This window comes from Perca flavescens, chromosome 5 (genome assembly GCF_004354835.1).
Source record: "Perca flavescens isolate YP-PL-M2 chromosome 5, PFLA_1.0, whole genome shotgun sequence".
NCBI lineage: Eukaryota > Metazoa > Chordata > Actinopteri > Perciformes > Percidae > Perca > Perca flavescens.
In genome coordinates, this window is record NC_041335.1 from 28374106 (window position 1) to 28389517 (window position 15412).

A 15412-nucleotide genomic window follows, 5' to 3' on the forward strand; every position below is an offset into this window, starting at 1 on the left:
CGATATCAATACCACAACGATATTGTAGTGTTGACTATTGGTGCTTTCACAAACTATTTACACAATGAGATTTTTGATAAATAATCATCAGTAATGTGGATATAATGACTAAGTGGGTAAAGGGAAATAATAGAACAGTTACAACAGTCTGGTAAGTTCAGAAAATGACATCACTTTACTGTAATGCAGCCTTTAAAACCAGGAAAAGACAACACTTATGCCATAATACAATATTACAATATCCAAAATCTAAGAAGATATCTTGTCTCATATCACAATATCAATATATTATCCATATATTGGCCAGCTCTACAATCAATTCATCTGAATCATTTCAAATGTGTAATAGGCTGTCTGTTTGGGTCAGGTGGAAGAGGCTCTTGGCACTGGCAATATCAAAGCTGACATTTATCAACGTCTGCCACACAATAACTAACACACAAAAAGAATCTGACCTGATATTCCTTTATTTTACAAGCAAAACATACCTATCTGTTACAATGTTTCTGTGGATATGTATATCTAGTAACAAAGGTACTTTAACTCTGCCCAGTTTCATTTTAAATACTCCTTACTATCCTTGTTAAAAGCAGACAAGAAGAAAAAAATATATTTTCTTCACATTATTATTATGCATTCATTTCATATTCATTATTATTCCCTATAAAAAATAAAATTGCTTTCAGAGGGAAAGAGCACATTAATTCAGAAGACACATTAATTCAAAATAAATGCAAATTCATGTTTCGAAAAAGTGGTTGCCTTCACACAAAAAAATGAGATAGATGATGGATGTGCACAAGCTCACATTAAAAAATCACAATTCCTTCATCCAGTTTGAATTCTAAGAACAACCTAGTAGTAATGGCCGTCATTTTACTTTCGAGAGCAGAGCACAGTGCACTTGCATGAGGACAACCTAATCAAGTGTTGGTAGAGATATGTAACATGACTTCTTTACAGGATGTAAACGCAGGTCCTAAGGCCTCATGTACAACATGTTGTGTACATTCCCCATAGAAATAAACATGGACACAAATTCTGAGATTTAAAAAAAACACTGCTCACACAACACAACCAAGACAAATTACTTAATTATAAATTGAAGAAGTGGATTTTTGTATTGAGAACAGTAATATCCACCACAGTCCATCAACTCCCACTATTAGCAATAAATGGCTGTTTAAATGTATCATGGCAAAGAAATGCCCCGTTTCTGCTAAATGAACATTACATTTAGTTATTTAAACATTCCATTGAAACAAGAAAACAAAAGCAGAATCACGTTATTAAATAAAAAAAGAAAATACTGTATTATATGGAAGAATGTGTTGGCATTATGAATCAAATAGGATGCCTACTGTATAACCACTAAATATCAAATATTTGAGTCAGGGTAAGGACAACATATCAGCCATATAATCAATTCCTTCTCTTGTTCAAATGTATCCCTTAGTGGTTTATTTCCATTTGAATTTCAAAGTCAAAAAATATAGGTCACCCCCATTTGGACATGATATAATAACTATTCTAAACTTCAAAAATAGGGTCTCATTAGAGCCACAGCAAAACCGGAGCAGTCAAAGACCTTTTTTATTTCTTCACACCTTTGTTCTTTGATAACCCATACCCAAGTTCACAACGAAATATTCATGACAGATGTGCTGTATTGCACACACACTTACGGTAAACACACACTCTGTTCCATCCCTGTTTGTGCGTACACATGAGACCCCTGGAGCTGCTGCAGATCAAGGCAGTGGTCATTGTTTTGTGTTTCACAGTGCTTTCTCTGGAAATTGAGCATAAGGTCTTGTAGTGTGGCCATCACTGAAACTGACCTAGGAATGTAGAATCATGAGGCACTTGGCAGTTGTGCATCCCCACTTTTACAGGTGTGTAGTTTAAAGTTCCTCAAAGAAGGCCACCCTGGACTTGGTGCTCTGTAGCGTTAACTGTGGAGGAGACAAGGACAGACTGGATTAGGGCTTTTTTTTTTTTTTTTTTTTTTTTTTAAATCTGTGGTGGAAGTAAACAAAGGCAAAATATACTGCAGTACAGTGAGCAAAATCCGAAACCAAATGGCAATCCTTACTGGACACTAATGGGTAACACTTTACTTGAAGGAATCTACATAAGAGTGACATGACACTGTCATGAACACATGACACTGTCATGACACAGTCATGACACATGAACCCTAACCCTAAGGTCGGCTACACACTGGCTGCGTGGCGTTTCTGTTGCGTGTCAGCTGTGTGGCGGCTGCGTCTTTACACACCAGAAACGTTTCTGACGCGGCGCTGCTGCTGCTGCTAGCCTTGTCTGGACACATGCATATTTCCCATTGATAAAATGAAATACCATGTTAAACATAAATATATACTGATTTGATTACAGCAAAGACAACGTCGGCAGTATTGACGGCAAAATAGGCTACAGAATATTTCGTTCTGTATTGACAGGTGCAATATTAGAATTTAATTATATGATAATTTGATAATTTATTTTTTTATTACATTTATATCTGCATTTATATCAAAACCTAGAGACTTTCAAACATTTATTAATATGTATTTGTGTCAAAATGAGATATACAAATCTTTTTCTATTCTATTTTGCCTGGAAACGCTTCCGACACACTTGCGTGAAAAATAGGCGTCTGCTCTATTTGTAGCATGCATGCGTTTTTCGGCGCGGCTCAAGCCATGCCTGAGACGTGTCACACAGGCAGTGTGTAAGCTCTAACCTGTTAACATGGGAGCCTAAATAAAAACTGACACGCCATGCAGCTGACCTGCTCACGCGACGAAGCCGGTGTGTAGCCGGCCTAACCCTGACCCTAACCCTATCTTGTCATGACAAAAACCAAATGACACTTACTAAAAGAAGCGTTATGTCGTAATCGTTTATAATGTTTATGACACGTTCATGACAGTGTCATGTCCCTCTTGGTGTAGATACCTTCAAGTAAAGTGTAACCGACTAATGTCACTGAAATCATTTCCTGCCCTTTCCCGCAGCCTTTCAGCTGGATCCAATCCTGCTATATTTTTTAATGTGAGCACCATGCACCAGCAAAATGTAGCCGATGTGCGGGAGGTCAACAAGCTTGCAGCATGGACGATTCTCTGTAGTCCTGGGGAGCTGGTGGCACTTCAAGTCTTACTAAAAAAAACCTCTTTCATGAGAGCCTCCTCTTGTGCTAGGATTAAGTAGTGTTTCATTCACTTGTTGTATTCCATATACCGCGACGTGCTGCACTGTGGAAAATAAGGGAGCACACATTTTTGACTGACTAAAGTTAGTTTAGCTGCAATTCAACTGAAGAAGCAAACGCGTGCATGTTTAATCCAGTCACGCTTCTGTAAATTTAAAATGGCTCTAGAAAACCGCAACACGTTGTTTCCCTTGACAAATCAAAAACTAAGTGATAATAAGGAGAGGATAATTGGAGAGTCTGGACACTTTTGTGTGTTTCCCCGGGCTTTTTCTATTTTATTGAATCCCTGATGATATGCAAAGGCATGCAGCGTTATTGATACAACTTAGACTTAAAGTAACAATCAGGTTCATTCCGAGTTTATATAAGAAAGAAATGTGTAGTTTTTTTTTTTTCAAACTCTCTACTACAGGGAGAGCAGGATGGTTAGAATATCAATGCCAGTCAAGAGAAAGTACTGTTAATTGTTTTTTCATCCAGGTTTAAATGAGCTGGTGATGGATTAGTTCAGGCCACTGGCTGTGCATTTAACCCCTTTAGCACAGCTAAGCATTAGCTCTACAGCATAAGGGAGCACTTCTTCAAATTGACTGGGCATACTTTTTCCCTTCTTCAACATCTGTAGGGTAAATTAAAGCTGCTGCTAAAATAAATATTAGATCGGGGATGATGGAGAATAGTTTGGGAAATTCAGGTTATTTCTGGAGAATGTGTAGATGGAAGGACTTAAGCAGATCCAGGTAATGTGTGGGCAAGGGATGGATTTGCAGCATAATGTTAACAGATCACCTTCTATTGTCCCTGCTGACAGGCAGCCTGAACTATACTTGTGAGTGTGAAAGCCTGAGTGTGTGTATCTAACGCATCAGCATTGCACTCCACACTGCCCACAGTGTCCTTGCTGGAAAGAGCAAAAACTCTTTATTAAATGTCTCAGGTAATAATATTGTGAATGGCGCAACTGTAAGCTATTTCCAGAGAGGAAATCCTTTTGTATGTTATTTCAATATGCAGGAGAGCACAATCAGAGCAACCCAAACGGTTGACATCCTTTGTGTGCCACTTCAAACAATCTGGTAAAAAAAACTTCACACAGAATCATTGCAGCTCTCTGGTTGTGATTCAGGTCCTGTGAATGAGCTCTCCTGGCAGGCCAAGTGCTACCAGAGCAGAACCTGTGGCCTGGTAGAAGTGCAAAGGCGCTGGGCTGTGTTAGGGGGACAGTCATTAATCATCCGGGGGGGAAGAACACTTTGCCCGCGTATGTAGCTGCTCCTGATGCTTCTAGCTCAGAGATCTGTGCTTCGTTGCACATTCTCTCTGCTCTTCATTCCCCCCAAGTCTCCCCCTCATCCTGTTCCTCTCTGGTAGCCAACTTCATAGTACATTCTTAGCACTTCTCCGTGACTCAGCATCCCTGAAACTCCTCCTTCTTTTCTAACTACTACTTTCAACTTTAGCTTCTCCTAAACTTCTCGCCTGGGAAAAGCTGACCGTGTGCCCCCGCCCCTTCCCTCTCAAGATGAATGCCGCCCAACTCTGGTTCAATTAAACTAACACTTTCATGTTAGCTCCTTCTCCCCCTGCATCTCAAAAGGTGCCCCCCCATCCATCCAGATGACAAATCACCAAACGAAAATCAATTAGTGCTCTTTTAAAAAGTGTATTTTACAGACAAGAAGGGAGGAGGGGTAGGCTTTTTTTTGTTACACAATATGCTGACAGCATAGCTCAAATTTTTATTTGGTAGTTGTATTATAAATGCAGAGATACTGGAGTGGAAAGATAAAGGAGAATGAGTCTCCAGTTTATCAGAGGACAGTAAAAATAGAATTTACTTTTTATAACAATTTTATTTCCTCTGACCAATCAATTTAGGAATATACCACATGCTGAAGGAGACTTTTTTTTCTCACTTTTGTGTATCATTTCATATCGCCAAGCCAGGCACTTGGGTAAGATGAAATACTGTAGCTAACTTTTACTGATGGAGTCGGCACAAGATGCATACAAAAACACAGTTTTCCCTCTTGGTTAACCTGTGAGAGATATATATATATATATATATATATATATATATATATATATATATATATATATATATATATATATATATATATATATATATATATATATATATATATATATATATATGAGTGAGGAAAATAAGTATTTGAACACCCTGCTATTTTGCAAGTTCTCCCACTTAGAAATCATGGAGAGGTCTGAAATTGTCATCGTAGGTGCATGTCCACTGTGAGAGACATAATCTAAAAAGAAAAATCCAGAAATCACAATGTATGATTTTTTAACTATTTATTTGTATGATACAGCTGCAAATAAGTATTTGAACACCTGAGAAAATCAATGTTAATATTTGGTACAGTAGCCTTTGTTTGCAAGTACAGAGGTCAAACGTTTCCTGTAGTTTTTCACCAGGTTTGCACACACTGCAGGAGGGATTTTGGCCCACTCCTCCACACAGATCTTCTCTAGATCAGTCAGGTTTCTGAGCTGTCGCTGAGAAACACGGAGTTTGAGCTCCCTCCAAAGATTCTCTATTGGGTTTAGGTCTGGAGACTGGCTAGGCCACGCCAGAACCTTGATATGCTTCTTACAGAGCCACTCCTTGGTTATCCTGGCTGTGTGCTTCGGGTCATTGTCATGTTGGAAGACCCAGCCTTGACCCATCTTCAATGCTCTAACTGAGGGAAGGAGGTTGTTCCCCAAAATCTCACAATACATGGCCCCGGTCATCCTCTCCTTAATACAGTGCAGTCGCCCTGTCCCATGTGCAGAAAAACACCCCCAAAGCATGATGCTACCACCCCCAATGCTTCACAGTAGGGATGGTGTTCTTGGGATGGTACTCATCATTCTTCTTCCTCCAAACACGGTTAGTGGAATTATGACCAAAAAGTTCTATTTTGGTCTCATCTGACCACATGATTTTCTCCCATGACTCCTCTGGATCATCCAAATGGTCATTGGCAAACTTAAGACAGGCCTTGACATGTGCTGGTTTAAGTAGGGGAACCTTCCGTGCCATGCATGATTTCAAAACATGACGTCTTAGTGTATTACCAACAGTAACCTTGGAAACGGTGGTCCCAGCTCTTTTCAGGTCATTGACCAGCTCCTCCCGTGTAGTTCTGGGCTGATTTCTCACCTTTCTTAGGATCATTGAGACCCCACGAGGTGAGATCTTGCATGGAGCCCCAGTCCGAGGGAGATTGACAGTCATGTTTAGCTTCTTCCATTTTCTAATGATTGCTCCAACAGTGGACCTTTTTTCACCAACAATTTCCCCGTAGCCCTTTCCAGCCTTGTGGAGGTGTACCGTTTTGTCTCTAGTGTCTTTGGACAGCTCTTTGGTCTTGGCCATGTTAGTAGTTGGATTCTTACTGATTGTATGGGGTGGACAGGTGTCTTTATGCAGCTAACAACCTCAAACAGGTGCATCTAATTTAGGATATTAAATGGAGGGGAGGTGGACATTTTAAAGGCAGACTAACAGGTCTTTGAGGGTCAGAATTCTAGCTGATAGACAGGTGTTCAAATACTTATTTGCAGCTGTATCATACAAATAAATAGTTAAAAAATCATATATTGTGATTTCTGGATTTTTTTTTAGATTATGTCTCTCACAGTGGACATGCACCTATGATTACAATTTCAGACCCCTCCATGATTTCCAAGTGGGAGAACTTGCAAAATAGCAGGGTGTTCAAATACTTATTTTCCTCACTGTATATATATATATATATATATATATATATATATATATATATATATATATATATATATATATATATATATGTGTATACATACACACTTAAGACCGGTAATCACTATCCGCTTTTAGAGGTCATAGTTGACCTACATTTTAGGTCAGTGCCATATTAAAGAATTTGGTAATGGGTAAATATTTTTTGGTTTGGTAATAAAGAGGAATGAGCACATAAACCAGCACATGGCTTCAGTAACACTCTGACTGCTCATCACACCTTTCTTATTTGAGTAGTTTGAACATTGTAAAGCCACTAGCATATTTTCTGAGATTGTTGCACAGTTTAAAGACTGCAAATGCAATGTAGACTTCAGGAAGCGTTGAACACTGTGGTCTCAACATTTCTTTTTGTGGGAATCTTGTTGATGGCTTGAAGTAGGTTTGTGCTCACGGCATGTAGCGAGCTAAAAGGAGAGGGGCGGATCGCACACACACGCTAGAAGCTGGAGAGCAGAGAGAGTTACTTGTAAAGATCGTTTTTGACAGCTGAATCACACAATTTAAAAATAACTACAAATGTTTGACTGTGTTTCCACGAAGGTGAACAGATGAGGCATGAATGGGGAGAATCATGCATGTACAGTTTATTTTGAGGAGTATATTGTGGCATGTGTTACAATGTGTGTTATGTGTCCAGCATGCAAGCATCCGAGCTGATAGCTACCTTTTTAAAGTTGCTGTGCTTGCTGGTCCCCTGCTCAGTGTTCTGGTTGTGAATGACATCCAGAGGAGTTTCCCTCTCTTTCATCTTCAGACTTTCAATCTCAGTCTTCAGCTCATTCAGCTGCTCCTGCAGGTGCTTGCTCTTCTCCATGTACTCGACTCTAAAGATAATCAAATTGCAGGTTGGGACACAGTTTAGTAGATTCTATGTTCCCTTCTATGTCCCCATTAGATTTAACTTAAAGAGCTAGTATTTTCATAGCTGTTATGAATAAATATGGCAACAATGGGCATCCTTGTTTTACTCCTCTTAATAGGAGCAATGACATAGAGATATAACCATTATTGATTAAGTGTTATGCATATATTATATACAGTAATATGAACACAATGAATCAAGGATTTGTAAAAAAGAAAAAAAAAATCTCTTTTTAGAATCAGTGTAGTAAAATGTGAAAATGTAAATGTCATTTTAATACCAGCGAACTTAAAAAGATAAAAAATAAAGCTGTGTACAATAAACTATAATAGGACGTGGCAAAAGAGCTTCCAAAATAATGGAAGGCAAAAAATTTGACATTTTTTCAGAAACATCTCACACGTCAACATTCTTGTAGTGCCACAATTTATTTACTTTGTTATGTATCTCTCAATTTCATCACAGTCTTTCTTTAAGTCTTATGAACAGTTACCCACCAATCCTGGACCGGTAGTCTCTCAGCTCACTTGCCTTTATTTTAAAAACCTAATTACCTAATTACATGACAACAAAGACCTAGGTAATGTATTCATCTCCGCAGTCAGGGTCATACTTATCTAGAGCTAGAGAAAAAGAAAAGTTTGAATGTGTGCAGTGACATCAGTGACAGCTAATGCTGAGGGTCAATTGCCTACCTGAACTCCTGAATCAAAATGTGCATAATAAAAAGTGTTCCTCCGAGGACAATCCCGAATTAAGTTCCTGAATCTTTCTTTAACACATTTTGAGCACATTTAAAATTACTCTAAATAGATATTCATCAGATAAGCAATCCCTTCTGCTGATTAACAATTCAGTATCAGGTCGCATCAGCAAAGTAAGGCCGGCCACTCACTTCTCCTTCTCGATCTCCATGGAGAGGCGTTTCATGTCGGTATCTTTAAATTCAAAGCTGAGGTTCTCCTTGCTGAAGCTCAAGTCTGGAGGCATGCTGTCAGATGGCAGTCCAGGAGACTAGGAGGCAGTGTAGACAAATTGCAATAGTTAAAAATGAGAAAGGGAAAAAAGAATGACCACTGTGATGGTCACAGACCAGGAACACACAAATATATGCCTTTAGATCCTGACCAAATGTCTGAAATGCATTGGCTCACCTCAGGAGTCTGCTGGATAAGAAATTGACCTACAGTAATACACAATATAAATGTAAATCCATTGGTTGGTGTGTGAATCCAAACTACCGTGTGGATACATTCAACGTAAATACGGTTTACCTACATATTGGACGAGCAGAGAAGGCAATATGACCAAGTCTGGTGGAAATAGGAACAGAAAATAAGGTGTACTTCACAAGTGTGTACTTTAGACTTGAGTATGTGAGTATGTGTAGATGCATTTTCACTCATGAGCTGATAACTGTATAATGGGGTTCCAGCGGCAGCATGTATATTGTATGTATGTGCACCAGTATGTGTACGTGTTTAGGCTCTTTATTCAAAAGCTTACAGTGAGTAGTTCCCTATCAATGGCCAGCATCTCGTGTGTGTGTGTGTGTGTGTGTGTGTGTGTGTGTGTGTGTGTGTGTGTGTGTGTGTGTGTGTGTGTGTGTGTGTGTGTGTGTGTGTGTGTGTGTGTGTGTGCGAATGCGCACCATTAGCTGTCAAGCTAAAGCTATAGTATACTGTCATTTCCATACCAACCGTTTGCAGCCGAAACTAGGGACGGACGTGGTATTTTTCTGTCGGGTGCCCTATTGGGAGTACATCTATGTACTGTACTGTATACAGTATGTGTATTCTATTTGTGTTATGCAATAACTTTCAACGGTTTACAATTTTGATTTATTATTATTTATAATTAATGATTTTATTATTCCCTTTATCTTTGTTTTTAAATATAAAAGGAGAAATAAATGCCCATTATAATTTATCACATTCCACAGTGACGTCTTGAAATTTGTTTTAAAATTTTTTAAACTTTAAAAAAAAAAGAAACTTGTATCCAGGGATTATGGATGAAAAAGGCAATTTTCAGTCATGTAAATTAAATTTACAGAAATTGATAGTAACATTTAGCTGCAATTATATTTCAAGCAAAAATTTCAAACTTTTAATATATATTTTTGGGTTTTAGACTGTTGGACAAAACAACATGTTAAGACATCTAGGATATTTTGATCAGCAACAGATGCTTTCTGAGGTTTTACAGACCACAGGATGAATTGATAATAAAAATAATGTTTGGTGCATGCTCGTCTTTATCCTTCACGTTCCACTTCCGGGATTGCTCCGGTGCTGCAGGAAATTCCACCTGATGTATTCCACCATGTATTTTCCGTTTCCTTCTGCTTCTTTGTGTTGGAATTTTAAATTTGGTGGATTTATGAGGACTACTGTTGACTGCTCCTCAGATCTCTGCATGGTAAATAGCAGCTAGCTAGACTATCTGTCCAATCGGAATTTTCTCTCGCACGACTATCTGTGCAGAGTTTAGCATCGCCCATGACGATTCAGATTGGTTTAAAGAAATGCCATTAAACCAAAGCACGTTTTCCTCCCATTCCCGAATGCTATGTGGAGTAGCCAGACCCTCCTTTAGCGCTTTGGAGGAGGGTCTGGCAAAGCGAGACTAGATGCAGACCAATAATATGCACCGTCGCTAATACATCAATAAGCAGAATTTCTATTGATTTATTTCCTGCCATAATTGATTAATAGCGTCAGCATACTTGTTTGTTCTTGGCTTGTGCGTTATGTACTTATGCGTTTTAAGTATATTTGAGTACAAACACATGTGTGTAAGTCTGTGTGGGTATGTTCTAGGTCTGTTACCGCGTAGACAGCCCTGCTGGTAACCTCCAGCAGCTTGTGCTTTGCCCTGCGCTCCGACTCCCTGGCTTCCTGCAGGTCCTGTTTCAGCAGCTCAGCCTCCTTGGCCCTGAGGGACAAACAGACAGACAGATGCACTTAATACTTTAATTCATCTCCCAATCCTTCAAAGGAGACAGAATCATCTCGATTGAATCCAAAATGATATTACATAATCGGGATCATCGGTACTCGACGAACCAGGAATGTCACATTGTTATTACCAGGTGATCAATGTATCACCCGAGCAGACAATCATTTCTGACTCCATTATATCACTATTGAGTTTGCACACAGATGATCAACGCAGGTGATTACATTTATTTTGACTGTGTTCCTGAACACTCCGCAGTTCCTCGTTGATGTGGGGGAGCTATGTGCCTCAAGGGTTTGAGTGGACGTAGTCATTTACATGTTGAGTGCCACAGGTTTAAATTTCTCTGGTGCAGAAAGTGCTCATCCAGATATTGCAGTTACTGGCAAGTGGTTAATGGTTCCCATTTGAAATGATTGCCTAATAAATTGTGAAGTAGAGGCTGTGAAGTGATATTTTTAGTATCCATGTATAATGTTTTATTATGAAAACGACTTAATTTCTTTGCTACAATGAATTGGCATCTATCAGGCTTTACAGAGTGCTGATCGAGGATCAGTCACCAAGTCATCTCCTTATCCGTCCTCCAAAGAAATTTAAAAAACTTAACAGTAGATATTATAAGTACTGGATTTGAACCACTCTAGGATGTAACAGAAAATGACAAAGGTACAGATAAAACACGGATCAAAAAGTCAGTGTCAGCACAGTGGAGCTTCAAAGTGTATTAAAACAGACTGCTTGATAGGGACTCCCACCATCAATCGAAACTACTGCTAACAATTAACTAGCACAAATGAACTGCCGCACCTCAGACCTAGGAGGAGAGCTGCTGAACAAAAGCTTTCTCCCTCTTCAAGAACAAAGCCTTTAAAATTAAATGATTTTGAACAAGTTAGAAGTTCTTTGATCGAGCAATTTACATGCGGCTGCGTTACCTAGCTCTATGCTCACAGCATATCCACCGACTTCTGTGCTGCTGAGCAAATTGAAATACAGCGGCATGTTTGTGCCCCTCTACATTAACAGTATAGTGACTCAAAAACATTTGGGAGGTTTATGACTTGGGGAGGTTATTTAGGAACTGTGTTTTGATGCTCCTGTAAGACATCTCCCACAGTTCGAGGTATTTCTTTTATCAGTACAAATAAAAGAAAGAAAAAAAACTCTTGGAAAGTAAATAAGACATGGGGAGAAGTTATTTAAAGATCTAAAAAAAAAAGCTATGCATGCCGTGCAGGTGTGTTTGTGTGACAAATACAAATAAAGATAATATGTGTATCAGAGGGACAGTGTTGACAGAGAAAAAGCAACATAGTGGACAAAGCTGGATCAGAATAATATTCACTGCAGCATGGATGGCTGTATACTCTACAATTCATCCCAGCGGCCACTTCTTCCTCCTCTCCCCACCTCCTTTCCGATTCCTCGGCCATCTTGAGGGCCAGCATCTCTGCCTCCAGCATCTTCTGCTCCATGAGCCGCCGCTCCTCCTGGCCTCGGATGGCAGTCGCTTTCATGCGTCGCATCTCTGTCTCGGCCTCGGCAGCTTTCTGGGCCAGCAGCTTAGCCTCCTCTTCCGCAATCTGGGCCTTTTCAGCCAGCAGGTCCGCCGTCTGCTCCGAACGCAGCTGGAGAGGAGCGGGAGGAGGAAGGGCAAACACAAGAAGGGGGAAAGAAGAGTGGAAAAATGGAAAGATGGGGAAATGGAGCAAAGAAAGAGAGATGGAGTGAGAGACAAAAATATGCGCAGGGAAAGAGAGGGTGAAGACAGGGAGGGATGTGCAAGAGTACAGAAGGAGCGGGGGAGATTGATGGAGAGGAAAGAGGTGACAATGAAGACAGTAAAGGGAAAGAATGAGTAAATATAGAAAACAGGAAACACTGGGAGGATCATGACTTTGCGTAAACATACAAGCCACTTTCCTAAAGCCAAATGGCGTGTAATTTGTATGCATTTTGAGCTATCCACGTGTATGTCTACGCTGTATACAGCGGATGTAAACATACACACCACGTGGCGTCGCCACATTGCGTGTTATCGCGAGAACGTAACGTACTATCGCTAGAACGTCACACGTGTGTAAAAAAAAAAAAAGAAAAGACAAAAAAGGCTGGGTTTAGGAAAAGAACATTGGGAAAGGCTTTAATAACACAAAAAAATGACAAAAACACGACAAAAACACGACAAAAACACGACGGTGACCAACGTCACACGCTTAGGAAAACAATAAACAGTTGGGTTTAGGAAAGAAACATTGGGGAAGGCTTAAAAAAAAAAAAAATAAACAAGAAAAAAAAAATGGCTGAAAAACGCCACACGCAGGACGCAATCCCGGCTCTCCTGGGTGAATGTCCTGTGTTTTACCCACCCTCCACCCCAACCAACCTCCGTCCCTTCATACTACTCGCTACGGCGAAAATTCACACATAATGTAGGTCAATGGCGGCCGAACTGCGTTGATAAACACGCTAAAAAGCGACTATGCGTCTTGATAACACGCGAAAATGGCATACGAATTGGCGTGTCATACATATGCCACTTTATGAGATCAGTCTGGGGAGGAAGTGTAGTGAGGCTGGTGTGAGAGGAGCTCAATTTGACATAAATATGTTATTATGAAACTTACTTACTGAAACTATAAGTCACATAGCCAACAATATGGCGGATTTTGGATTAAGCTAACCAATTGAAGCTTACCAGTGCATCGTTGGCCATGTGAGCCTCGTCCTGCAGCTGAATCAGCCTTGTTTTCAGCTCGTCCCTGGCTCTCTCTGCCTCCTCCCGCAGCTTCTTCTCCCTCTGCAAACGCTGCCTCTCTACCTGAACAAACATACAGGTGGAGTGTGGACAAAGAAGAGAGGGTATGGTGGGAAAGATTAGTGAAAATATGGACAAAGAAAGAAAGAACAAACAAAAGACGGAATATGGTTGACGATGGACAAAGCACAACTTGGATCCAGGTGCACCTGAATAAATAAAGTTTAAGAACTAACTTTAATTTAACAAAGCAATGTTCATACATTTTTGGGTTCTTGCATTTCCTCCTTTGAAGTGTGTTTCTATCCACCTGTCTGGATGTGCATTTTCAATTTGAGCAAAAAAAAAAATGGAAATGCTCGAAAGTCGCTAAAAAGTTGAAATATTACAAAACAAATACGTAATTATGTCCTCTTGCTGAGCCCTCTTATTCAGCAATGGTTTAATAGCACTGTACTGCAGACGTATTGCAACGGTTTATCTTGATGTGTCCAACTCACAATATTTTGCATACTAGTAGAGGATGGAAACATTCATTAACTGCCATTTTCTTTTGCCAATGTTTTGTTTAGAATATGCCATACATTTAAATGGAAAACTGTTGACTGACAAGTTTAACCCATAGGTTTAACCCCATCCCTTCTTCTACCTGTTTCCTGGCCCTCTCCTCTCTGGCCTGAGACTTCATCTGCTGTACTTCAAGTGAGTTCACCCGCCGCCGGCGCACAAACAGGTCATGGTTCCCTATACACAACTGGAGGATCTGCACAAGAGAAACAAAACCAATAATGTGTGCTATTTACAAAGTTAAAATGGTTGGTAAATCCCAAAACTCTAATACGCCAGCCACTTCCAGTAATTCTTCATTTCACTATGAGAAATGATGGACCGCTACTGAACTCACCAACTTGTTGACTCTTAGCCGTGAAGAGTTGAACTTGAAAACACTGGTTTTTTTTTTGTCCACAGGTTGGATGGTAAACTAAACATTGAGGAGACAAGAATACCAGCTTTTGTAAAAACACCCATCTGTTGGGTAAGGCTGAGCAATATTTCTGAAATCAATATCACAATATTCAAATAAAAACATGTTGATGAGATAAAACCTCTGCATATGTTAAAACAAGAAGTTAATTAACTAACTAAACTTAAACAAACAAAGTATGATGCTAGAGTATAGCCTATATATTAGGGGTGTGAATCTTCACCGGTCTCACAATTCGATTACAATTATCCTGTCAACGATTCAAATCGATTCGATATCACGACGTGTCACCCCCACATATATATATATATACAGTGGGGGAAATAAGTATTTGACCCCTTGCTGATTTTGCAGGTTTGCCCACTTACAAAGAATGCAAAAATCTACAATTTTAATCATATGTACATTCTAACAGTGAAAGACAGAATCCCAAAGAAAATTCCAGAAAATCACATCATATGAATTTATTAAAATTGATAACCATCTGATGAGGAAAAACAAGTATTTGACCCCCTGGACAAACAGCAAGTATTCTGGCTCCTACAAGCCAGTTAGTCTTTCTTTAAGACACAGCCCCAATCCGAACCAATTATCTACATCAAATACACCTGCCTCACCTCGTTACCTGTATAAAAGACACCTGTCAACACCCAAACAACTAGCATCCAACATCACCACCATGGGCAAGACCAATGAGCTTTCTACGGACATCAGGGACAAGATTGTTGATCTGCACAAGGCTGGGATGGGCTACAAGAGAATCGGAAAGCAACTTTGAGAGAAAAGATCAACTGTCGGTGCAGTTATCAGGAAATGGAAGAAGCACCACA

General features: G+C 39.7%; 1 protein-coding gene across 1 annotated transcript in view; it reads right to left on the reverse strand.

The window, feature by feature from the left end:
• Positions 1 to 451: 451 nt before the first annotated feature.
• The window catches only part of nf2a (NF2, moesin-ezrin-radixin like (MERLIN) tumor suppressor a), a 33509-nt gene continuing 18548 nt past the window's right edge, over positions 452 to 15412 (reverse strand). The window contains exons 9-16 of the mRNA XM_028577362.1: positions 14502 to 14579; positions 14247 to 14360; positions 13538 to 13660; positions 12250 to 12467; positions 10707 to 10812; positions 8771 to 8889; positions 7678 to 7837; positions 452 to 1955 (exon numbers count right to left, since the gene is read on the reverse strand). Coding sequence (XP_028433163.1) covers positions 1905 to 1955; positions 7678 to 7837; positions 8771 to 8889; positions 10707 to 10812; positions 12250 to 12467; positions 13538 to 13660; positions 14247 to 14360; positions 14502 to 14579 — 969 coding nt within the window. The 3' untranslated portion in view covers positions 452 to 1904. The remainder of the gene's footprint in view (positions 1956 to 7677; positions 7838 to 8770; positions 8890 to 10706; positions 10813 to 12249; positions 12468 to 13537; positions 13661 to 14246; positions 14361 to 14501; positions 14580 to 15412) is intronic.